The sequence below is a fragment of the Scomber japonicus genome, chromosome 8 (genome assembly GCF_027409825.1).
Source record: "Scomber japonicus isolate fScoJap1 chromosome 8, fScoJap1.pri, whole genome shotgun sequence".
NCBI lineage: Eukaryota > Metazoa > Chordata > Actinopteri > Scombriformes > Scombridae > Scomber > Scomber japonicus.
This window is the reverse complement of record NC_070585.1, coordinates 26,752,792-26,774,444: the sequence shown is the minus strand read 5'-3', so window position 1 is coordinate 26,774,444 and position 21,653 is coordinate 26,752,792. Positions and strand designations below refer to the sequence as shown.

The following is a 21,653-nucleotide window of genomic DNA, read 5'->3' as shown; positions in this document are numbered from 1 at the left end:
TACGTTATCCAGTGAAGTTAGTAATTTAGCAGGGGGTTTGAACACTTGCAGGGTATTGTATGTCAAATTCTCATTAGGAGCTGAGCCCCATGAAGGTCTGATCCTAGAATCACCCCTGCTGTGTAGATTATAGGGAAGCATAGGAACCCTCTCAATACAGAAAGACATAAAGCCAGAGTGGTGTGTTAGTCTTTTCTATTTTTTATCACCCGGCTGTTAAACAGTGGCTGATTACTGGTCAAAGTGGCTGCTAGAGTAGAACATTTTACCAACCACAGCCAACATTTCTAAGCATTTGGCTATTGGATTGGAGCTCACATCTGACCAAGTTAAAACAGAGTGGCACAAAGAAAATGAAAGACAGTTCTCTGCATTTGAAATACTGCTATTTCTGGGTTATAAATCCTCACAGTCAGACGTCCCCGAGACAGAGAGCACCACTTAGCTGTAAACCACATCACCTAGCCCTACAGCTTTGCCTTCTCACATCTCTTCTCGCTCCTGTGCAACAATGTGCCACATCATCACTATTGTAACACAAATGTCTCCAATAAATTGGAAAGAAAGCCTGACCAAGCTGTGAACATCAATTAGTTTCACTGTGTTGAATTCCTGTTGGAGTATTTTTTGATATGAAGGGTGCACACAGTGAAAAAAGACCTTGTAGAGAAAAAAAAAGTAATTAGTAAAAAATAAAATGGATTTCAGCTATAAACCAGAAATTATGAAGAATTACAATGATTAGTAAGAGTGAATTCTCTCCAAGAGATGTGATAAATTATGGGATGCACAGCAAATTCAAACAACCTCTCAAGTTAATTAGCTTGGCAGTGGTTTGTGTAAAGCTGCCATTGTGTGGTGTCTACGTGCTGGGCAGCGATCACGGATATTCTTGGACGTCATGGACAGCAAGGGAGAGGCAATGAGCTTACTTCAGTTCATGAATAGAAATTTAACTTACAACGAGGGACATTAAACACAACAGCAAACACATACAATAAAAAAATCTATTCCAATATAAAGCCATAACAATACGTCTTTAGGTACAATGCATATAAAAGAAAGGGACAAAAGCAATATTGTGCAAATTGTGAAAAAGTTGAACATTTCAATGCATCCAATATATGTCATCTTCAACTACTCATGCACTTTGTGAGGTTTCTGCTGCCTGTGCTTGCTGTGTCAGCTTTAATCTCATGTTACTGCATCAATCCGCAGCACTCTGCATCAGTCTCATCAATAACTGATGTGCACATTTTTTTGTACTTGGCCAATAAAAGATAATGACCATCTAAAATAAATCATGTATTCTGTATCATGTCACTGTAACATTTTGTCAACCCCTGCCTGGTTCAGGACCCCTGAATTCCTGCACATATCTCTGATATTTTCAAAGGGTTGCGATTATTGTCAACTATTTCCCAAGGATGTAAAAATAACCAAGCCTTTGGTTAACAAGCAGGGAATCATGTTCCTGTGTAAGAGTCCGTCAAATACAGACAGAAATACGGAAACACATGTAGTGACAAATCTGGATGTGATTGAGGCAGCTCTACAGGCTGTTGTAAGACGGCTTAACTCCTTTGATGACATATTCTTTCATTTACATGACAAAGTTATCCGCTCTTGGAAACATTTTGTGGCGACCATAAAGACTGAATAATAAAGTGACAATAAAAAGGCAGTGCATTTTGGTGATAAAGCTGAGAAATATTAACAATTCAGAGACTGAGAATTAAAAAAAAAAATGTTTTAAAACAAAGACACCCTGATGTTATTACTCCTACTGATTAGTCATTTGCACCTACATTTTCTCAGCATCATATTGGTGTACATAAAACTTTTCTAAATGACCTTTATAAATAAACAACTGAGAGAGTTAGTGAATAAATAAATAAAAAAATGATCTTTTCTGTATTTAATGATGCTATAAACTACTGAACTCAATAATACTGCATAAATCATAAGTCAATGTGACAGGTGAAAATGAATTTTTTGTATTCACACTCCAATATTTGCATTTTCAACAGCTTATTTTTATCATCATGACATCCTTTTCCCACAGCCTCCTCAGCTTCATTTTTCTTTAAAACTTGGCTCTGACATTGGAAACAGATTCCCAACGAGGGCTTCCCACGGTTTGACATTTAGTCAGCAAGAGACATCTTCATAGTCATTGTCGTTTCCTTCATGACAGCGAAGCACTGAAGTTAATGCTCATCACACTATTAATGAAAGCCCTAAAAATAGCCCTGCATGTGATGACTCCCCAGGGTGGCTGTTAACTGAGCGACGTGTGGGGTAGGAGGCAGAGGAAGTGTGAGCGTGTGCGTTTGGTCGTGCGAGGCTCTAAGTGACTAATTGTGTGCTTGTTTTTTCTCTGTGTCTGAGAGACAGAGATTGTTATGTATTTGTGTCAGGAGTAAGTAGGTGGCAGCGAGGCATTTCATTACCATTACTGGTTTACCTCTTATCAAAAATAAAATATACAGAGGTTCAACAAAGAATGAAATACCAGTTCCCTGATTGCTTCTATTTATTAAGGTTAAGTAAGGAAGAAGTGAAAGACTGAGTAATATATGACATGTTTGAATACAGATTCACTGTACCACATTTTATGGAGACATTACTGTATAACGCTGGCAGCGGTTTTGATTGATGCTCTGGGTTTCTAACTTACAGTTAAAACAGTATTCCCAAATGTAATCCCCATCCCAACAAGTGTATCCTATCACATGAAAAACACTGTATGTGTGAGCCAACGAGAGGGGAAAGAGAGAGACTACATGTCTAGATTTATTTGTGTAGTATTGTATATTTAAATGTGTGTGTGTGGGTGCGTGTCTGTAAGCTTTTGGCTGCTGAGCTCCTGATGCTGTCTCTTCAGTGCTCTGTGCTCCAATAAAAAGTGGACCAGTGAAGGAAATTAATTGGGTCACTTTATTAATAATTCAGCAGAATTCAGAGCTAATATATCTTGTTACATAAATAAGAGTACAACTACTGTTTTCCAAAAAGCCCATTCATTGTAACTCAACTCAAATACATTAAATACCAATCTTCTTAGTGTTCTCACTCAGAGGTCAAAGGTCAAGTCATTATAAGTACCGGCCTGAGGCAGATGCTAAACCAGGGAGCCCCCAAACAAATTCAATCTTAAACTTTGTTTTTTTTTTTGTTTTTTTTTACTTTTGTTATGCCATAATGTTATTGCTCTGGAGGTTGACATCATGAGATATTCACCTCTGCAGCACTTCTGAAGGAGCTGTGTTTCTGAGAGAAAAACAAATATGAATATTTTGGAAAAAGTCATCATCTGGAACAAAAATGATCAGTGTGAGTTACCAGATGTTTGAATTCCCTCATACATGTATCTAGGTCTAGCTTTAAACCATCTTAAACCAAACAAACTCTAAAGGCATATTGACGCCTGGTCCTATTTAATGCAGAATTTAGCAGCTGATCAAAATCACGAAAAGCTTTGATGATATTCTGGTAGTTTATATGTAGATGTGTAAAACTATATGACCATATGATGATATGATATGATTTTATTATATGTTTAATTCAGAAAATATTACACAGCCAGTCAGAAAGTATTACATGTTGCTTCTCTTCTTTTTTGCCTTCTGTAAACTTGTGTCTGAAATCTCCATATGCTGAGTTTGTTCCTGCAGTTGATTGCACTTTGCTAGCTCTTCACCATTATAACATTTCATTTCATGAGCTAAGAGGACATGTTGGAATTTGCCAACGCTGGAACATATTTGGGATTATCTAACACAATTCCAACGTATTAAGGAAATATGGAGTAAATAACTGTAAATTTAGGGAGTGAAAGATGGGGAGTAAATGCAGCCAAAAGTTGGGGAAATTGCACTTTAGACAACCACCTGCTGATATTTAAGAGAGCACATCTCTTATTTGAGGTCAAGCTCTTCCAATCTAACCTGACTGACAGTGGTTTAAAGTGTGAGGCGCCAAAGGCTCAGCTCACTGGCGCCTACATTATCATTAATTAGACTCCATATGATTAGCATGAGTTACTAAGCCTATAATGTTGAGACCTTTTTCTGTTAATAGTGTTAGACATCCTGTGACTGAAATAGACTACTGAAATGCATGCTGGGTAACACCATGAGGCAAGGGTCTTCCACTTGGCCTGAACAGAGGGAAGGATGTTCTATCTGTCATTTTATCATAATAAATCCATGCAGAGGCTATGTGGGATCCGAGCTGATTAGTATAGACTGAAATAGTTCCAAATGTTCTTTTAATAAAGTGCAGTGTGTCCTTATAGTAGCTGGCAGGCACAATGCAAATGCTGCTGTAGTAAATAGTGCATGAATGTATGCATGAGCTAAGAGAAGATAAGTTTATGGCAGATAAACACATGTGAGCTGGTGTAGGACTGTGTTGAGAAGCCGCCGTGCTGCAAAACGACCACATTTATGATCACATTCGCAAGAGAGTTAACAGTAAGCACATATTGGGATTTGATTTTTATTTTGTTCATACATATATCAAACAGAATAGTCTGTCAAGGCTGCATCACTCATAAAACAATGTGTTTCATTTTCTGAGCTGGAAACATTGTCACATTTGTCTGTTAAACAAAGCATGTCAGCACCACTAAGTGTGCATGATTGAACTTGGTTCAAAATGCATAAATATTAAAGCCAATGTAATGTAAATGGATACGCACCAGATGAAAAACAGCATATAATTTGTGTCTGCGGCGGGTTATTTAGGTTCAATAACACCACAGCTGGCTTCATGGGACAAATCATGTCCATAACAAGGCTGTTTATATAATAACATTCATCATTACTGCATCACTGTGACCATTATAACAATCCCAATAAACTTGTCTCTAATTAGCTGTTGGCGGAGAGGGACCTACACACTTCACTTTGATTTTCCACCACTGCTAACTGCTAATGCTGCTGTTCATGTATAAAGACACTGCTTTACTTTTGTTTCTGTCATTCGTCCATATGCCACGATTCAAAGCTCGGGAAGAAATCTGTCGTGCTAGCTTTTCGACATCCATTCACCTAGTTTAACCCGGAAACAGTGTTAATCAGACAGCTGCATTATGTGTATTGCCTTAATGTGGCTCTAATTAAATGATTAGTAATTATATGAACGCACTGATTGTTTAAACCAAATTCTTCATCATCCATATTTATCCTGACAAGCTGAGCCCAATTATCTGACTTTATCACATAACATTCATTATTATTACATATTCCATATTAGTCATCCTCTGTGCTATTTTTTTTATTTCATTTGAGATGAGCGTCATTTAGAGGTAACAATGCATGCCTACCATTTTTCTGTCAGTAGCATGAATGAGTGTAGTCATTACCTCAGTACAACAGGGTATTCAGACTCTAAACTTTAGAAAAGTTTGGTGCCTTCAGACAACATCTTACAGACTTGTTTGACATAGCTGACAGCAGATAAACCCACACGGCTGGTTGAATTATTACGGTTTAATCTGTGTGCAGTGTTTCCAAAATAACATTTAAAGATAAGCAGTTTTAATGATGAGCAGGCAGCTGGTGAAAAGGGCATCACCTGGGTAGATCACCTGGACCTTTGTAGCTCTAAACAACGTCAAATGTACAAAGTTATGTATTTTACAATATAAAGGCAAGAACTGATAGGTTAGCAAGGACTTATCTCTGCTGTGGATGAAGAGAAAACCAAACATGTGCCACATACACAGAAAATACAAAAAAACCCAAAAGCTGCTCAGTTATCAAGGGATTTTTACGAAGGGCAGCGCAGAAACACCACAACAATGATTGTTTAGCATCAAAGATGTGTTGTCAAGTGACTCAAGGATTACCAATAAACTACACAGACGTACTTTGTGAAGTTTATTGTTAGTTTTTTTATATATCTTCCACTGTTGCTCATCTAAATCAGAATGTGACATTCAGGCCTCCTAACTATCATTTTGTTTCTGACGTTTTTACTCTCTTCTTTCTTTTTTCCTGTTTTATTGTCCCCATTCTTACCTGGGTGTCTTATACTCTTCTTAATCCAATTTTAACAGCTCTTGGAACATAAATGTCACCCCTTGCTACTTCTCTGTGACTGGCTGTCAGCTTTCTAGTAGGGGTAAAAAGCAGTGTGAGCCTGGACTCCGTACTCATCCCTCTCCTGCCTGTAATTGCTTCATTAGAGCCTCTGCAGTGTCTCTGCCTGGTAGCTTGGGAGATTTAATAACACTGCTGAGGACGCTTTCAAACTCTTGCGTCTCGGCTGCTAGGATATTGCCGTGGAATTTCTAATAACTGGGCTTCGTTCCAGTGCCGACTGAAAGTCAAAGAACATCAAACTAAGTACGCTCCTGGATCCCTTCAGTCTAGTGAAAGAGACAAACGCAGCTCTACCAAGCCCTTTGTACTGTGGCCGCATCCCCGGCAGCTACTGCTTCTTCTACCGCTGAGAGAGTAAAACAAAAGTGGAGAGTGGATTAAGTTTCCCGCTGTCCACTCACTGAAAGATGAGTTTCAGTGAGATGCAGGACAGCCAGATGATGTAATAGGCTTAGAAGAAGCAGATAATAACCTTAAAGATCCCATTCATGTTGTAAGATATATAAAAATACTCTGCTCGGAAGAATTATGTGTCTAATATGTTTTTTCTCCTAAAAAAAGTATGATTACCTCTATTAAAAACCTTAAAATATCCTCTAGCCCTTTTCCCTGATTGAAAAACATTATAATTGATGAATATGGACATTTTCATTCAAGAGTTTAACTGCTAGACAAAAGTTTCCTCCTTCATTGTAAAGTTCATCCCCAGTGTCTGTGCACTGAAGGCTTTCCGTTTCCACATCACACTTGTGTAAGTTGCACACTGAGCCCTGATTAGCCTCTAAACTTGTTTTGATTTTGCAAATCATGATTGTATCCGCCGCCCACAGAGAAACTTTTCACTTTCAGCAGACGAATGTGAAAACAGCCATCTAGCTTCAAACTCTGCACGTACATAATTCTGCACAATGAAGCTCAAACATCCAACTGAAGGAATAAAAAGAAACTTGTTTGAGTTGAGGGACTTTTTCAGCCCATACTCCCTTTGACTTTTACCATATTGTAGCATTTGAGCTGAAATCTCATTTGCGTCACTACCATTTCTCATTTCGCTTTACAGGATATATGGGAACAAAAAGAGGAAGTTTTCAATCATGACCTTTACCTCAACTTTTATTTTTTAAAACTTTGTCACAGCCAAAAGACTTATCTTGAAGAACTGCAGCTCTGTTTGCAGTTACATCTTCACTACACCCAGTGAAAAGTTCAACAAGATTTGGATACCAAATGGTAAAATAAAATATGGACTCTAAATCCTACTGAGAGCTGTGGAAGTTTAGGAAAGTCATGATCTCTCCCTACAGTTACGACAGTACACTAACATCCTTGTTTACCTTGAGCTAGGTGGAAGCTTCCTGTGTTTCTGTATGAAATGTTTATAAAAGGTTTCCTGACCAACCACTGTAGTAAAACACTAGATGACTCATTGAAAAACAGGGCTCAGGTTGGAAACAGCTGGAGGTATTAACTTCCTAAATTACAACAGTTAATTACAATCACTACTGGCTCAAAACATTAGCAATCAAACACAGGCTGCTTACTGTATTCCCCCCCTGGATACAATCATCAGCTAAATGCTTAAAACTGTACATGTTAAATGGGGAAATGACAGCTGGAGTAGTAATACTGTACAATAAACCTCGAAGGGGGATGCAGTAGGTATTATAATTATTATGCAAAAAAGCAAAGAAGGATGGTAAGAGGGTAGATTGTAGCACTGAAGAACACATGTCTGCTATAATTACTTAAAAAGCAAGATATCTACTCATGTATAGAAATCTTGAGATCAAATAATAGGGTAAGAGTACTTTTGGATTTGTGATACACCAGTTTATATTTGGCTTAATAGTGTTACAGATGTTGATAATGTTATATATAATTATAAAAATCAACATTTCTCAGTACAGTAAATGAAAGCTTTCAGTGTGTATTCCTTGCAGGGAACAACCAATGCTTAGACCGAACATGAGTATGAAGTGCGCTGCCACATAATATCTACAGTAGGACTTTACTATATATAGCAAACAGCGTGGGGGGGATGGGTAGCGCTGATGACCGGCGTGTGCGCGTGAAACAGACTCACACGTTGACCAGGGGAGCGTGTGTGTGTGTGTGTACAGTGTGTTTTTTCCCTGAATGTATGTACATGAATGCATCCTGCTCAGTAAAAAGCGAAGGACTGTAGTAGACTGAATATAATCCATAATGAATGTCCACACAATACAATACAAGTGTGCACACATTGTTACAGCTTGTAATTGTGCTCATAAGCTGCTATTAGTGTATTTTTTTATTTATGTGTGTCATGTATGCATGTGTCATACTCACGTGATGACCAGTGAGGTGGAGAAGAGCAGCGTTCCCAGCAGGCCACGCCGACAGTCTGCGTTCTTCCTCTGCCGTTGGTGCATCTCCCCGCCGCAGTTATCACAGCAGCGGCACAAGCAGAAGAAGAGTCCGATTATGGGCATCAGGATGGCGAACAGCAGGCCAACCGCTGCACATACAAGGAAGCCTATCTCGTAGTAGATGGCCTGGGGTCAGCGGGGGGAAGGAATGAAAGAAACAATGAGATGAAGAATGAGGGGCGAATTGTTGAGGAGCCATAAAGGATGGAAGGAGGTGAGAAAAGGGACAAAAAGAGGAAAATGGAAAGGGTGGAGGGGAAGAGGGATCAGAGGTGAAAAGAGGAAAAAGGAGATGAAACGACAAGAAGAGAAATGAGGTAAAGGTTGTTGAGAAAATGGATTGGATAGAAGGAGATACAGATGAATTGGAGAGTGAAGGAGAAAAGAAAGGATTATTAACAGCATACAGGAGAAGAAGGGAGGACACACAAGGCGGCAGAGGATAAAATGAGCAACAAATCTAAATATATCTGGTGGGATCCATCCGCTGGAAATTCTCTCCCTGCTCTTTGTCCAAAAGGGATTTGTGGATAAACAATACACACATTGTGTAACACTACTTATTCCTGGAGAATCCTTTATTCCTGTTTCTTCAGTACCACAAGACAATTCAATAATCAGCTCCTTCACAACATTATGATACTACGTTAATGCCAAAATTCTCAAAAATGGGTGGGAGTATATTATTGTTCTTGCATACGACGCTGCAAGCTCAAACTGAAGATGGCAAATCAGTCGAGACCCAGAGCAAGCAATTCATGAAGGCTGTTTTTTTTGTTTTTTTTACATTTCACAAACTACAATATGCACTGAAGATAGTAACACAAGAAAGATAATAGGGCAATGCTTAAATGAGTCAGAGCCATCCATGTAGCCCTGTAGTGCCGTTTTCTCACTCTAATGAAGGCGAAAGAAAGTATTTCTGATTAGAATCTGGCTTCAATAGCAATGGACTGAAGGTAGCTAGTGAGCTGCAGAGAAACTTCATCCCAAGAAATACTTAAGAGTTGTAATAATTCATGAAAAACAGATTTTTTTTTCTTGAAGGAAGTGATTAAATCAGTCCATGGGGTGAAATAATAACACTAGTTTCATTATCAATTTCACATCAAAAGGCATATCCAATTTATTTCTTCTTGAGGAAATCAAAAAACCATGAAACAAAGGTGACATTATCTCTAGACAACAGCAGATTTCTGTCATATGGTTCAATATACTGTATGATCTCTATCTGATAAATGTCAGGGTAGAAACTCCTGCTTCAATCACTGTCATGATGCTGGTTTCCTACTGTGAGAACACCCAGCTAAAACTATTGCAGTCCATTACAACAGCCATGCAGTGTGAATCCTACCTTCATAAAAGTCATGTTTTATCCATCTTATATTAATGAAGCTGTTTGTACTATAAAATGTCACAAAATGGTGAAATGTCTTGTTTGGTAGTAACCATCCATAACTATGGAGTTTATTCCCTATCTTAATTCAAGAGCATATTAAATGGATTTGAGAGCAGTATTTATTGATTTCATGCTCAGATTTTGTGATATTTTCTCTCAAAACTCTGCTCTCGCACTCAAATTTGCTCCCTCGCACTCGGTTACAACGCTGCTCGCACAGATTTCCTGCGCTCACACTCGAGTTCTTCCTCTCGCACTCAAGTAGTTTGTGCTCGCGGATCTCTGCTCTGCTCTCGGATTTTTTGTGGCTCAAAGCTGTCAACCAATAGAAGGCCGGCTAGTATTGACCAATCAGACTGTCCCTGTTTGTTTATGGGTGCGTTCACTGTTCTTGGACCCTTCTAACCATAGACATATATGTCTATGCTTCTAACCTGTTCAAACACAAAACAATCATCTGTGTCATATAAAACACTTGTTTATTTTCACATCAGCAGTAAATGATCAACATTATCATTCATTTGGAGTCATGACACCGGTGACTGTACCTCCAATATTCACTCTCTTTTCTCTTTGTTTCTGTTCTCTAACAACTTCTGAGGGAAATGTTCAGCTCTTTAGCTGCTAAATCCTCCTCAAACATAATTAACAGCTCAATATTTGGGGGTTTTGTAGAGTGGATTTTTAGAGCTTTCTCTCTTAAAACAGCGGAGCACTGACAGTGAACCAAAACCATAAACCAAAACACTGACCAACAGTGGTCAAAAAAATGAAAGAAACCCCATTTATTACAGCAGCGGAGGTCAGGAGTGTATAAACCCGGCTGAAAGAGTGCCCGCCCGTATGCGACGCTCCTCGAAAAACAGCGAACGCACCCATAAACAAACAGGGACAGTCTGATTGGTCAATACTAGCCGGCCTTCTATTGGTTGACAGCTTTGAGCCACAAAAAATCCGAGAGCAGAGCAGAGATCCGCGAGCACAAACTACTTGAGTGCGAGAGGAAGAACTCGAGTGTGAGCGCAGGAAATCTGTGCGAGCAGCGTTGTAACCGAGTGCGAGGACACACTGTGAGCATGCGCAGAGCAAATTTGAGTGCGAGAGCAGAGTTTTGAGAGAAAATATCACAAAATCTGAGCATGAAATCAATAAATACTGCTCTCAAATCCATTTAATATGCTCTTGAATTAAGATAGGGAATAAACTCCATACATAACGTAACGATATTCAGTTTACTATCATAGAGGTTTAAAGAAACTAGATAATATATTTGCATTTAAAAAGGTGGAATCCGCCTAAAAACATGACTCCAAACCATAAATCGATTATCAAAGTAGTTGGTGATTCATTTGACTATTAATCAACTAATAGTTGCAGCTCAAATGTAGTCAGACACAAAATTAGACACACCAATAGTGCTATGTAACATAAACAGTAGAAATTATAGCCTTCCTTAGTTAAATCAACAGTTTAAACAAAAACTGAACATAATAACCTTTATGGAAGAAAGGGTTTGATTCACAGCTGTTGTATTAGACAGATTTAGTTTTAACTAAGTGTACTAAATGTTTTGGCAACTGAGTGTATACTACCTTTGCAGAGAAAAGTCAAATCCTGATTGGATAAACTGGAAAGTGCATTTTTTTACCTGAACAAAGTACCACAAGTTCACATACATATGTAAGTTGCAGATACAGTATACACTGTCTGCAATGAATGGTTAGCTTGTTTAGATTAGAGGTGGCAGTTAAGGTTAGATTGTTAATAATAAGTTAGTTAAGTTAGAGATCTACAATATTGTTGTTGAAAAGTAAGATTAAAATGTATGAATTGTGCCATTGAGGTCAGGAATGAGAGGAGAAATGCTGACTGTTGTATACTTAAATATCAGAAACTTAGAAAACTCTGTATGTAGACAGCTAAATTATACTGTACACATATAATTCTGCCTTGTCTCTGCTCATCACTCATTACAAAGCTTCAATAATCCTCAGCTTTGATTGAATATTTAGAAATATTCAAGGTGACTCAACAGAAATTCTGTCAAATTCCCCTTAATATATTGAGAGAGTTAAATTGCTGCTGCTGGCAGGTTCTCAGCAGAGCTTCCACCTCCCCTTGTCATTTACCACACTGCTCCCTCTTAATCTGTCGCTATCTAAACCACACTCAGCACAGCCTTTGGAAATTTGCAAAATTGAATAGGGATTGGTAATTCCCACACCGTATGTAAGTTGTCACAGTGATGTTCAATAGCTTCTCATTATAAAAGGATCAAAGCACGGTTGCTATCGCCGCTCCTGAATGGACAAACTGCTCTCCCAGCTGGCCCCGACTGATTCACGCTAATCTTAATCGTCCTTATAAGTCAGTGACCCTGCCTTCTCCGGGGACCTGCAGCTTTTGCTTTTTAACATGTAGGGTGACATAAAATGACTTCTGAATTTGTCAGGGAGGGAGTATTCTTTCCCGGTTCATTCAGAAATCTCTGTGCAAACTTGGAAATCTCTGGTGGCGAGCATAATCCAAATTCTAAAAGATAGTGTTTGGATGAGAGAGGCTCCTGACTGTGTCAAGAACATAGTGCCCTTTCTGATCTTAAAGAATAATAATAGGGCTGATTTCATGGTCAATGGAAACAGGTTTGAAGTTACAGGGACGCAAAGAAAGAAGGAAATTTAGGTATTGAGCACATGTGAGTGTATGTGTGTCCCATGTCATATAAAAGCACCAATGTCAACCCAGTTGTTGAGGACATTGTGAAAAACTGAACGCTGGCATTGTCATTCCGCTGCTGGGCTCTGCTTGCTATTGAGTAAATCTTCACAAAAAAAGGTCAAATTTTGTCTTTTTTATTTTTTCCAGTACCACTCTTCAAGGGCCTGAAGCTCAGACTATTTTTTGACTATAGCTTTGTCTTGGCAAGTCCCCAAAAGAGGAAGGTGACCTTCCAAAAAGAACAAATTGGATGACGAGGTGGCAGCATGTCTGAGTGGTGAAAAAAGACAATGCTGTGACTTTAATCAGATTTAATGCCAGCAGCAGCCATGAGGCCTGCTGAGGGCTCCTCGAGCAAGATGCTGTTACTCTAAGCGCTCATGAGCTAAATGTTCGAGATACAGAAGGTGAATGAATTAATGGATTATTGCCATGAATCATTGTTTTCATCTGTGCTTCCGGATCTGATTCATTATTGAGGGCTCAGATCCTGTTGGCAAATTGATTTGGGAGTTGCAGCACAGCAGTCTGAAACAAATAAGCTGTGAAGAGACATGATATTCTATATTATGTCTTTGCAATCTGCAAAATCACAAACATCAGCAAGCCTTTGACTACAGCTGGGCTTTTATTCAAATCAAGACTTTATCAGGGGGGATTTCACTGATGTGCTCACCTTCAACTAAAAAAACAGTCAACAATCAGTGGAAACATCTGCTGTAGCTTTGTTTTAATGACAACATACAGTCTTTAAAGGACGATGCCATCTGTGTTTTCTGGCATTAGAGTACAAAAAATTGTTCAGATATACTAAAAACTATGTTGCAGTGCTGAGTCTGAGTGTGTAAGATGTTTACAAATGCACCGGACGGAGCAGAGGGACAGACAGCTGCTGAGTGCCGGGAGCTCTGGAGGAAAGAGCTGGGAGGAGAGCCGGAGCTTCAGGATGAATAACAACCGCGAGTCACACCGGATTCTGCTGTGATCCGGAGCCATTTACTGGTGGGAGGGAGAGCTCACAGATTATTTTTAAAACTTTGAGGGGCAGCAACAGTGAGTGCTCAGTCTGTCTCTATCGCCAACTGACTAGCTGGCTCGGGGCTTTATATTAGTTTGTATGGCAACGTCATCATACAGAAACCTACATCAGGTCACATGGGAAAAAGGTTTTTAGAAGAGACCCCTTAAACATACGTACTTTAACCAAAATTTGAACTTTGGGAGGTTTACTTTACAAACATTGGAGGACAGCAGCTTCAGTATGAATGACAGTGGGGTGTATGTTGACTAGTTAACATCATACTGGGTCCATCTTTCTCTGTTCTTTAATGAAGCTATCTTCTCACAGTTGGAATTACTGGCTTTGATTCTGTGTTGGAGCTTAATTAATTAGATAAGACTGTGGGTGGCCCCTAAAAGTAACGGTGTAGTCGTAGTTTGTGTGAGGTGTGACACCACCCATTGGTTTGCATTGGAGCGTGTTTGAAGTCCAGAGTTATAAGATTGCAACAATAGTCCGACTCAGTGTGAGTCCCAGAGCTGCTGAGAACAGCAGGAGAGCAAACTGTCAATCACTTCTGTCACGAAAGCCACTATAAGTCTTCAAATCTTATAAAATAACCAATTATTTCCAATATGATCACCAGTACTCTTATTAGAGGGTCGGCATTGAGAGATTGAGACCATATTGACTCATTGGAAAAGATTATTGACTTAGTATTTCAAGGAAGAAGTTGTTGTGTTTTTTTTGGAGCTAGCATCTCATGGCTGTTGGTGACATTGCACTTTAAAGTACTTCTGCATTGGCTTCAGTCTCAAATCGTTTGCTCCTTGATTGGACCTAATAATGCAAAAAACAAAACTGATCTCCTTCTTTTTAAATGTAGAAATGTGTGTAATCTGTAAACATTGTTTTCTAGACCCTGCTGTTAGGTGTTGTAAATTGTAAAATCACATATTTCATTCCAGTTCTGGAAAACTGATTATCTCCTCCTCATTACTGATGCAGAGGGAAATGAGATTTACATGGAGAATTTTCTTGAGTAATGCGTTTGAAGCTCCGTGGCAGATGGATGTTTTTGTAGGAGCTGTAGCAACGCTGCATATTGTGTCAGTGGTCCAGGTCAGTGTGTGGAGAATTACAGTAATAGAAACAGATTTGCCAACATCAGCACGCAACAGATGAAGTCTGTGTTTGTGTTCATCCTCGCTGTGGTTTGTGTGGGTATTATAGCAAACACTGCCAATTGTAGACCTGCTTATTCAGTAGTTTCCAAGCTGTTCACTACATTTTATGTTACTACAGGGGTACAACATTTGCAGAACATCACCTGTTTTATCATAAGGCTCTATTATCTGTGTGGTAATCCATAATATTTAAAGGGTCAGAATGGATTTTTTAATTTAAAAGTGCGGTACTGAAACTGATTCATAGCATAAATCTTATCTTGCCAAACCCATATTGTTTTTTTCCAGCATGTTTGGTTTTGTTAAGATTGTACTGTTTTGTGTTAAATGCACTTCCACAATAACTCATGATGCAGTCAGCATTGTTGCTCCTCCATGAAGCTAAAAAGCTCTAAGTCGGGATATGCTTCAAATGACACAGGTGTTAGAGTTTTGGTAGTTGCAAGGTGGAAAAGGATAGCTGGGACAGAGTCATAGGACTGCACAATAAATCATACACTTCAATAATAAAGATAAAACAAATGATATAAAATGATGTAAAGTGTAGAATGAACTAAAGAGTTTATTATTCAAGCTATAATTGTGCAGCACTAGTGACTCGGGACAATGATGCATGATGAGACAGGGGGGATGGGTTGGACTGTGAGTCCAGTGTGCAGACTTTACCTGAAGGGTCAGCACTATGTTCTCTGGCTGAGGGAGGCCAGATCAGATCAGAGTAGATCAGATGAAGAGGGCATGCAGAAGACAAAGGCAACGCAGCGTCAAAGAAAGAGCAAAGCCACAAGACAAAAAAAACATTTGGACGAAAGAGAACAAAATTAAAGAGAAATAAACAAAAACAAAAAAACTGCCATGCATATTCACATATTGAAACACTGCACACAAAAAAGCAAATTCTGTTATTAAAGAAAGATACAGATTGACCATATAGTGTATTTTAAGGTCTTAGGAATAGCCAAAGAGCCATGAAAAGTTTTGAGTTCTTCATAAAAGCTCAAATGACATATCTCCCTTGCTTAATTCACATGCTGTGCCAGAAGCAATTACCATTTTTTTGTGGACTGCCAGTAAAAAGATGGCCTTGCCTTGGCTTGGAAAAGCTATTAACACCTTGCTTCAGAAAAGTCACGGAGCACATAGTTTCTCAGAAGTATATTTCGTCTGTAATTTATATCATAAATTGCTGCATCCAATCAGAAGAACATAATGTAATACGGTGGATAAAAAGGCACAGAAAAACAATCATTTTTAATATGAGCACACACACACACACACACACACACACACACACACACACACACACACACACACACACACACACACACACACACACAGGGTTACCTTTTGATATTCTGTCTGAATGGCTCCAAACCTGTCCTTCGCCAGTTTGACAAGAAGATCTGCAAAAGCACAGAAAACACAAACATAGCATGAAGAGATCTGTTGTTTTCTATAATTGGTATGAGTTTACTCAAGGAGTTCATTCTTTGTATGCTAATTTGTATGATCCTTTGATTGGATAATTGAGGCAGCTTCCATGTTTACATAAATGACACTGTTGTGATGCTTTCCCATATACCGAAATATCATAAATTAATAAATATTCCAGCAGTGAGCGAGACAGTGAGCTGGAGTTTTCTCATTGTTATTCAAGTTGTGCTTTCCTCCGATACACCTGTCACATACTCAGGTGTGTGTGCAGAGACTTTTCCAATTCGAGGTTTTTCTATAATGAAATATAACATGCATGGAGAGATACTTTATCCAACCACTTCTGACATACCATGATTGCAGTGTCCCCTCCATGCCCTCCTCTCCCCTCTGGCTTTAGATTGGGGCCCTACTATTTATTTCTACACTGACATTGTTTTGTGGTGCTGCTGGTGGTGTTGACATGCTGGCTCCTTTTGAATCATAAGAACTCTCAGTGAAACTCTATTTCAGTATTGTGGAAATGAAAGGGTTCGTAATTGCACCTGTTAAGTGGTTGTTTCAAATAGCCAACATAATAGCTAGAGACATGTGCGGTATGACAATACTGTGTGATGATAGAAAAATGTCATTTATTTTCTTTGCATGGATGATATAAATAAATGACTCTTCTTGGCTTTAATTTTCATTATCTTGAGGACTTCACCTGGATCACTCACTGTATATAATTATGGAGGATGTATCTCCACTTCCTAACACTACGCAAAGTCCTCATATAATCCAGCAAAGACTGAGGACACATACAAAGTTATCTACATACTAAACTGGCTGACTATGTATTCCGCACATGTGCAGGCGGGCGCACTTGCAGGTGCATGCTGTCTGCACAATAATAAATTGGCGTCATTAAATTTGTCCTTCAGGCGGACATGGGCACTTAATGAAATTTACATTAAGTCCTTGACATATGCCAAAAACAGCACAGACAGCATGGATACGCACTCACTATCTGTTTCACATGTGAACTTAACTTGGACCACTGCAACCTGGATGCAGAAATGATACATTTTTCCTTTTTTACACTGTATATTTTTCAAGTGAATCACAAGACGATCACAAATTAAAACCAGAGTCTCCAGTACAACAGACCTGCATGTGCTTGTACTGTTGTAAGAAACCAATACGACCTGTTAAATTAGATCGTGGCTGAAATTACAACTGTTCTATTGGTTGCAAATCAATTTTCAACAGTTCAATCACATCCAATCACACAATCAATTACAATAATAAAGACACCACAAAACAACACACACAAGAGTATCTCCTGTATCTCCTACTGTTTGTTGCCATTCTCTTTCACATTTACACCTGGAGCAGCTCTCGGTCTGACTCATCATATAATGATGACAGAGACGGCAAGTCTTCTCAGAGGCAATAGGTTTCCAAAAATAAGTTGCGAAAGAAACAATGTTTTCTCCCTCTTCTGCAATGCAGTGTTTCTTTTTTTTCTTACGAAAGAATATGTCTTACAGAAGAAGTATTAACAAGACTTACAATCACTGCCTATTATTCAAAGCATGAGATTTGTATTAATAGGAGGGTGCTTGAGGGTTACACTCCTCCCAGTTATTACAGCTATTTAGGAAGAGAGGACTCATGACTAATTGCCTTTATGTAAACATTTATTAATGCAGGATTATTTGACTGAATAACCCTCTTATTCCTCAGTCAGTCTTCCTCACACTTGTATATTTCCACACTTGACCTGCCCAGTATAACCACAGGCTTGTACTGGTTGCTACAGAGCTGGAACAGGTGCGACTCAATGCCCTCCTCTGGGGCAGTTAGATAGTAGTTAGCGATTGAACCAATGTTTCTGTGATTTTCCCAGCAAGTCTGAGAAACAAGGTCAGTTCCTCCACCCCAAGAAGACACTATTGTGTGTTTTGGGGTCAGGTGTAAAACAATCCGATGTTTTAGAGAAAAATAAAAGCACAGCGAGCCAAGCCGAGATACAGTATCATCTTTTCTAGTGCTAGTGGCTCTTTGTGTGTTTTTCTAAAAAACAAGCCTCTGACCTTGTGGTGAAGGAGTGTTTAAATTCCCATTGTCTCCTCAAGATACAAACTGTAACTGTGGTAAATAACACAGCAGCAGCATTTAGGCCTAAATAAGTAGTGCCTCAATTTTGTGCTGATCTCACTGAAAGGCTGACGATTATGGGAAAGGAGGTATGAGCTGCAGAAGGAAACTAATTAAAGGAGAAAGATCAGTCATAGAAAATTATTTCTTAACTTTTTATTTTTTAATGTATTCCGGTCTTTACAAACAGTGTAAAAAGCTTTCTGGTGCTTTTTCAAAAGCCTCAACTCTGTCTCCTCTGAGTTACTCTCATATTCAACTACTATGGCTACAATGCATTCGCTCAAATACATAGTAATGGCCATCTGGATATTTTAGTTGCCAGTAAAAAGTGTACAGCAGAGCTTGTGTGTGATACATGGAGAATAGATGAATCGGTAGCAGATTTTAAGCAGGTTTTAACTGAACTAAAAGTTATCCTCTGCCTCAGGGTAAAGTTTTTACAGCCAAAACTCCAATTTCTGATGAATGAATGAATTCGGTTGGGGACACTCTCTCTATTGGGAAGCCAATAGAGAGAGAGCAAAAGGATGAAAAGAGGCACTAGAGGATGGATGGATATACTGTAACATAGGGAAGACAAAGAAAGGACAGAGACATATCAAAGACAAGAGGGATGAGAGAAAAGACAAATAAGAGGTGAAAGAGAGAAAAGCAACAAGGGCTGAGAGAGGGAGAGAGAGAGAGAGAGAGAGAGAGAGGAGAGAGAGAGAGAGAGAGAGAGAGAGAGAGAGAGAGAGAGAGAGAGAGAGAGAGAGAGAGAGAGAGAGACAGCTTGACTGAATCCAACCTCTGTTTTCAGTGAGAGGAGTCTAATCCCTCTCCATGAAAGAGAAGCTCACTTGATGCATGTTTCCACCCACGTTAACTTTCTCTTCTCTCGCCTTCTCTGGTACTATAAAGTAGATATATTACGGCCTTTGACCCTTGCAAAATAATCTGTTGTTTGTCATGTTTACCATATGTTAGTTTTAGCACACGCTTATTTTCCATGGCTTAAAAACTGCTCTCTCAGCAGAATGCCGAGAGAGTAAACGTAGGGAAGATATTAATGGAAATGGAAATGCATGGCGGTAGCCAACTTCAGTGGCTTCTCAGCTCTGAACCAAATCGAGGTAGAGGTTTTACAGCAGATTTAATGAAGCTTTGCAGGGAGCTCAAGATAAAGCAGAACCCGGTAAGATGAATTTTTTATCAGTTTCTCTGGAAGGGAGTCGCCCACCGCCCACAGGACTCCAGCGGTTTTCTCGGTTATGCTGCTCGGCATTAGAATAGCAGAAGAAGAAGAAGCTATTTTGGTGGCCATAAACAGTAGAGTTTCCCAGGATGGTGAAACTTTACTCTCACCAGCGTGGTTCAAGAGTACACATTTTGTTCTCATTAATGAAAATATAAAGTAGCACATTCAGCTCTGTAACATCATTTTTTTAAATAGTTATTTGGTGCTCGTTTGGTTTGTGAATGAGGACTTTTAAATAAAACAGGAACTCAGCTACAGTAGAGTTTTTATAATGGGATCCTGTGTGATTCTGACAGCAGGGACTCAAAACTAGTCCAATCCCAGTCCGTGTAACCTTGGCTTAACATTTGCATTGATTTGTCTGCACTCTTTCCCTCAATTTACCTTCTGTGGTGCTCATCCTGGCTGGAAACAAATATAAATGAGATTAATAAGACCAGCCCAGACTGCACTTTGCCACAAATTGATTTTGTGACGCTCTGCTTTTCTGCATGAGTACCTGCTGTTGGCCAGGTGTCAGCGTCCTTCTTTGTGTACTTTCGTCCTAGTTGGTTGACTTTTAAATACTAGCTCAATGCTAATGTGCATCGCTACTGCTGGGAAGTTATGACTGGGGAGAAGGATAGGAAGTGGAGTTCTGGTCAGCTTGAATTTAATTCAGTAATAATTGATTCCAGTGGGAGACTTTTTTATGCTGGAAAAGAGAACTACCATAAAAATTTAACCCTTACATACTATTTGGATGAAATTTGACACGTTTTGAAATTCGAGAGCTTTAAAGACGACCCAAATGTTTTTCTTTTACCCTAAAATTTGATGACTTTTCCTAAAGTGGCCCAAAATGCCCCAAATTATAATATTTTAACCCTTAAACAGGCAACAGATACATACATATATACATTTGTTATTCCTTAATACAGGCAACATATCCTTCTCACATGGCATTTTCCACTCCTGCCTGTTCAAATGTTATACTGTTGTATAGATGCTGTATAAATTTTTGTCCATTGAGGCTGTTCTGGGTCAAATTAGATCTATTGACATGGCTTTTTGTTAAATTAATAATTTTAATAAGATAGTTATGAGGATTTTGTTTTTATGATGTATCAGTGATGACTGATGGCTGTTATACAATAAACACCACAGGTTCATAAAGTTCTTGTGATTTTCAGTTTCAATAAAAAACTATTTCAATCATTATTGCTATGTTATGTTTTCATGTCTTAGGTAAAATTGGACATGATATTGTGTGATAGTAGTTGTTTAGTGGTGTAAAACCTAACCTAACCTAAAATACACATTAATCAAGGTTCAATCACTCATTTATTTATCAGTCAGGCTATTGCTACTTGCATTTGAAAACAATCAACATCCATAGTAGTGCACCATAAAGTCATGTATTTCATTTATTAACTAAATAAGTACAAGAGGAAAATTATCAAAGCAAACTAAACTGTGATGTGTTACTGTTAATCCACCCAGCAGCCCCTCAGGGTGTCCATGGAAAAAAAAGCTGATTAGCGCTATGGATTAAATGACTTGAGTGGAGTGTTCAAACCTACGCCTTTAGTGTCTGAATACAATAAACACTGAGGTCATCTGTGCATTGATTGTCTTTAAGGATTTGCAGCGGTAAGGCTCATGTGTTGGTGAAACATAAGACATTAAGCTGCCATGATCTACACACAGTTTTCCAATTCTTATGACATGAAATAGAAATTAAAACAGAAACTTTAAATAGAGGACATAGGACTAAGATCAAATTACACCACAGCAGGCTGGTCTATGGGGAGACGGTTTACAATGGCTGGATTATTTGTTTTGGCACGATCATCCAGAGCAATGTGTGAACAGAGAGGAGTTTAAGTGTTTTGGACATTTAAATACGTTACCTGACTCTTAATGGGAAGACTTTGATGTTTGTGGGCTTGGGCACCAAACTTCAGTCTCCCTAAGTACTAAATCATCAGGCAGGGCTGTGTGCAACCTCACATCCATCTATTCTATCACAT

General features: G+C 38.9%; 1 protein-coding gene across 1 annotated transcript in view; it reads right to left on the bottom strand.

Moving 5' to 3' along the window:
- Positions 1-21,653, bottom strand: part of prom1a (prominin 1a) — a 71,330-nt gene that overhangs the window by 25,476 nt on the left and 24,201 nt on the right. Inside the window, exons 2-3 of the mRNA XM_053323413.1 lie at positions 16,170-16,228; positions 8,442-8,647 (exon numbers count right to left, since the gene is read on the bottom strand). Coding sequence (XP_053179388.1) covers positions 8,442-8,647; positions 16,170-16,228 — 265 coding nt within the window. The remainder of the gene's footprint in view (positions 1-8,441; positions 8,648-16,169; positions 16,229-21,653) is intronic.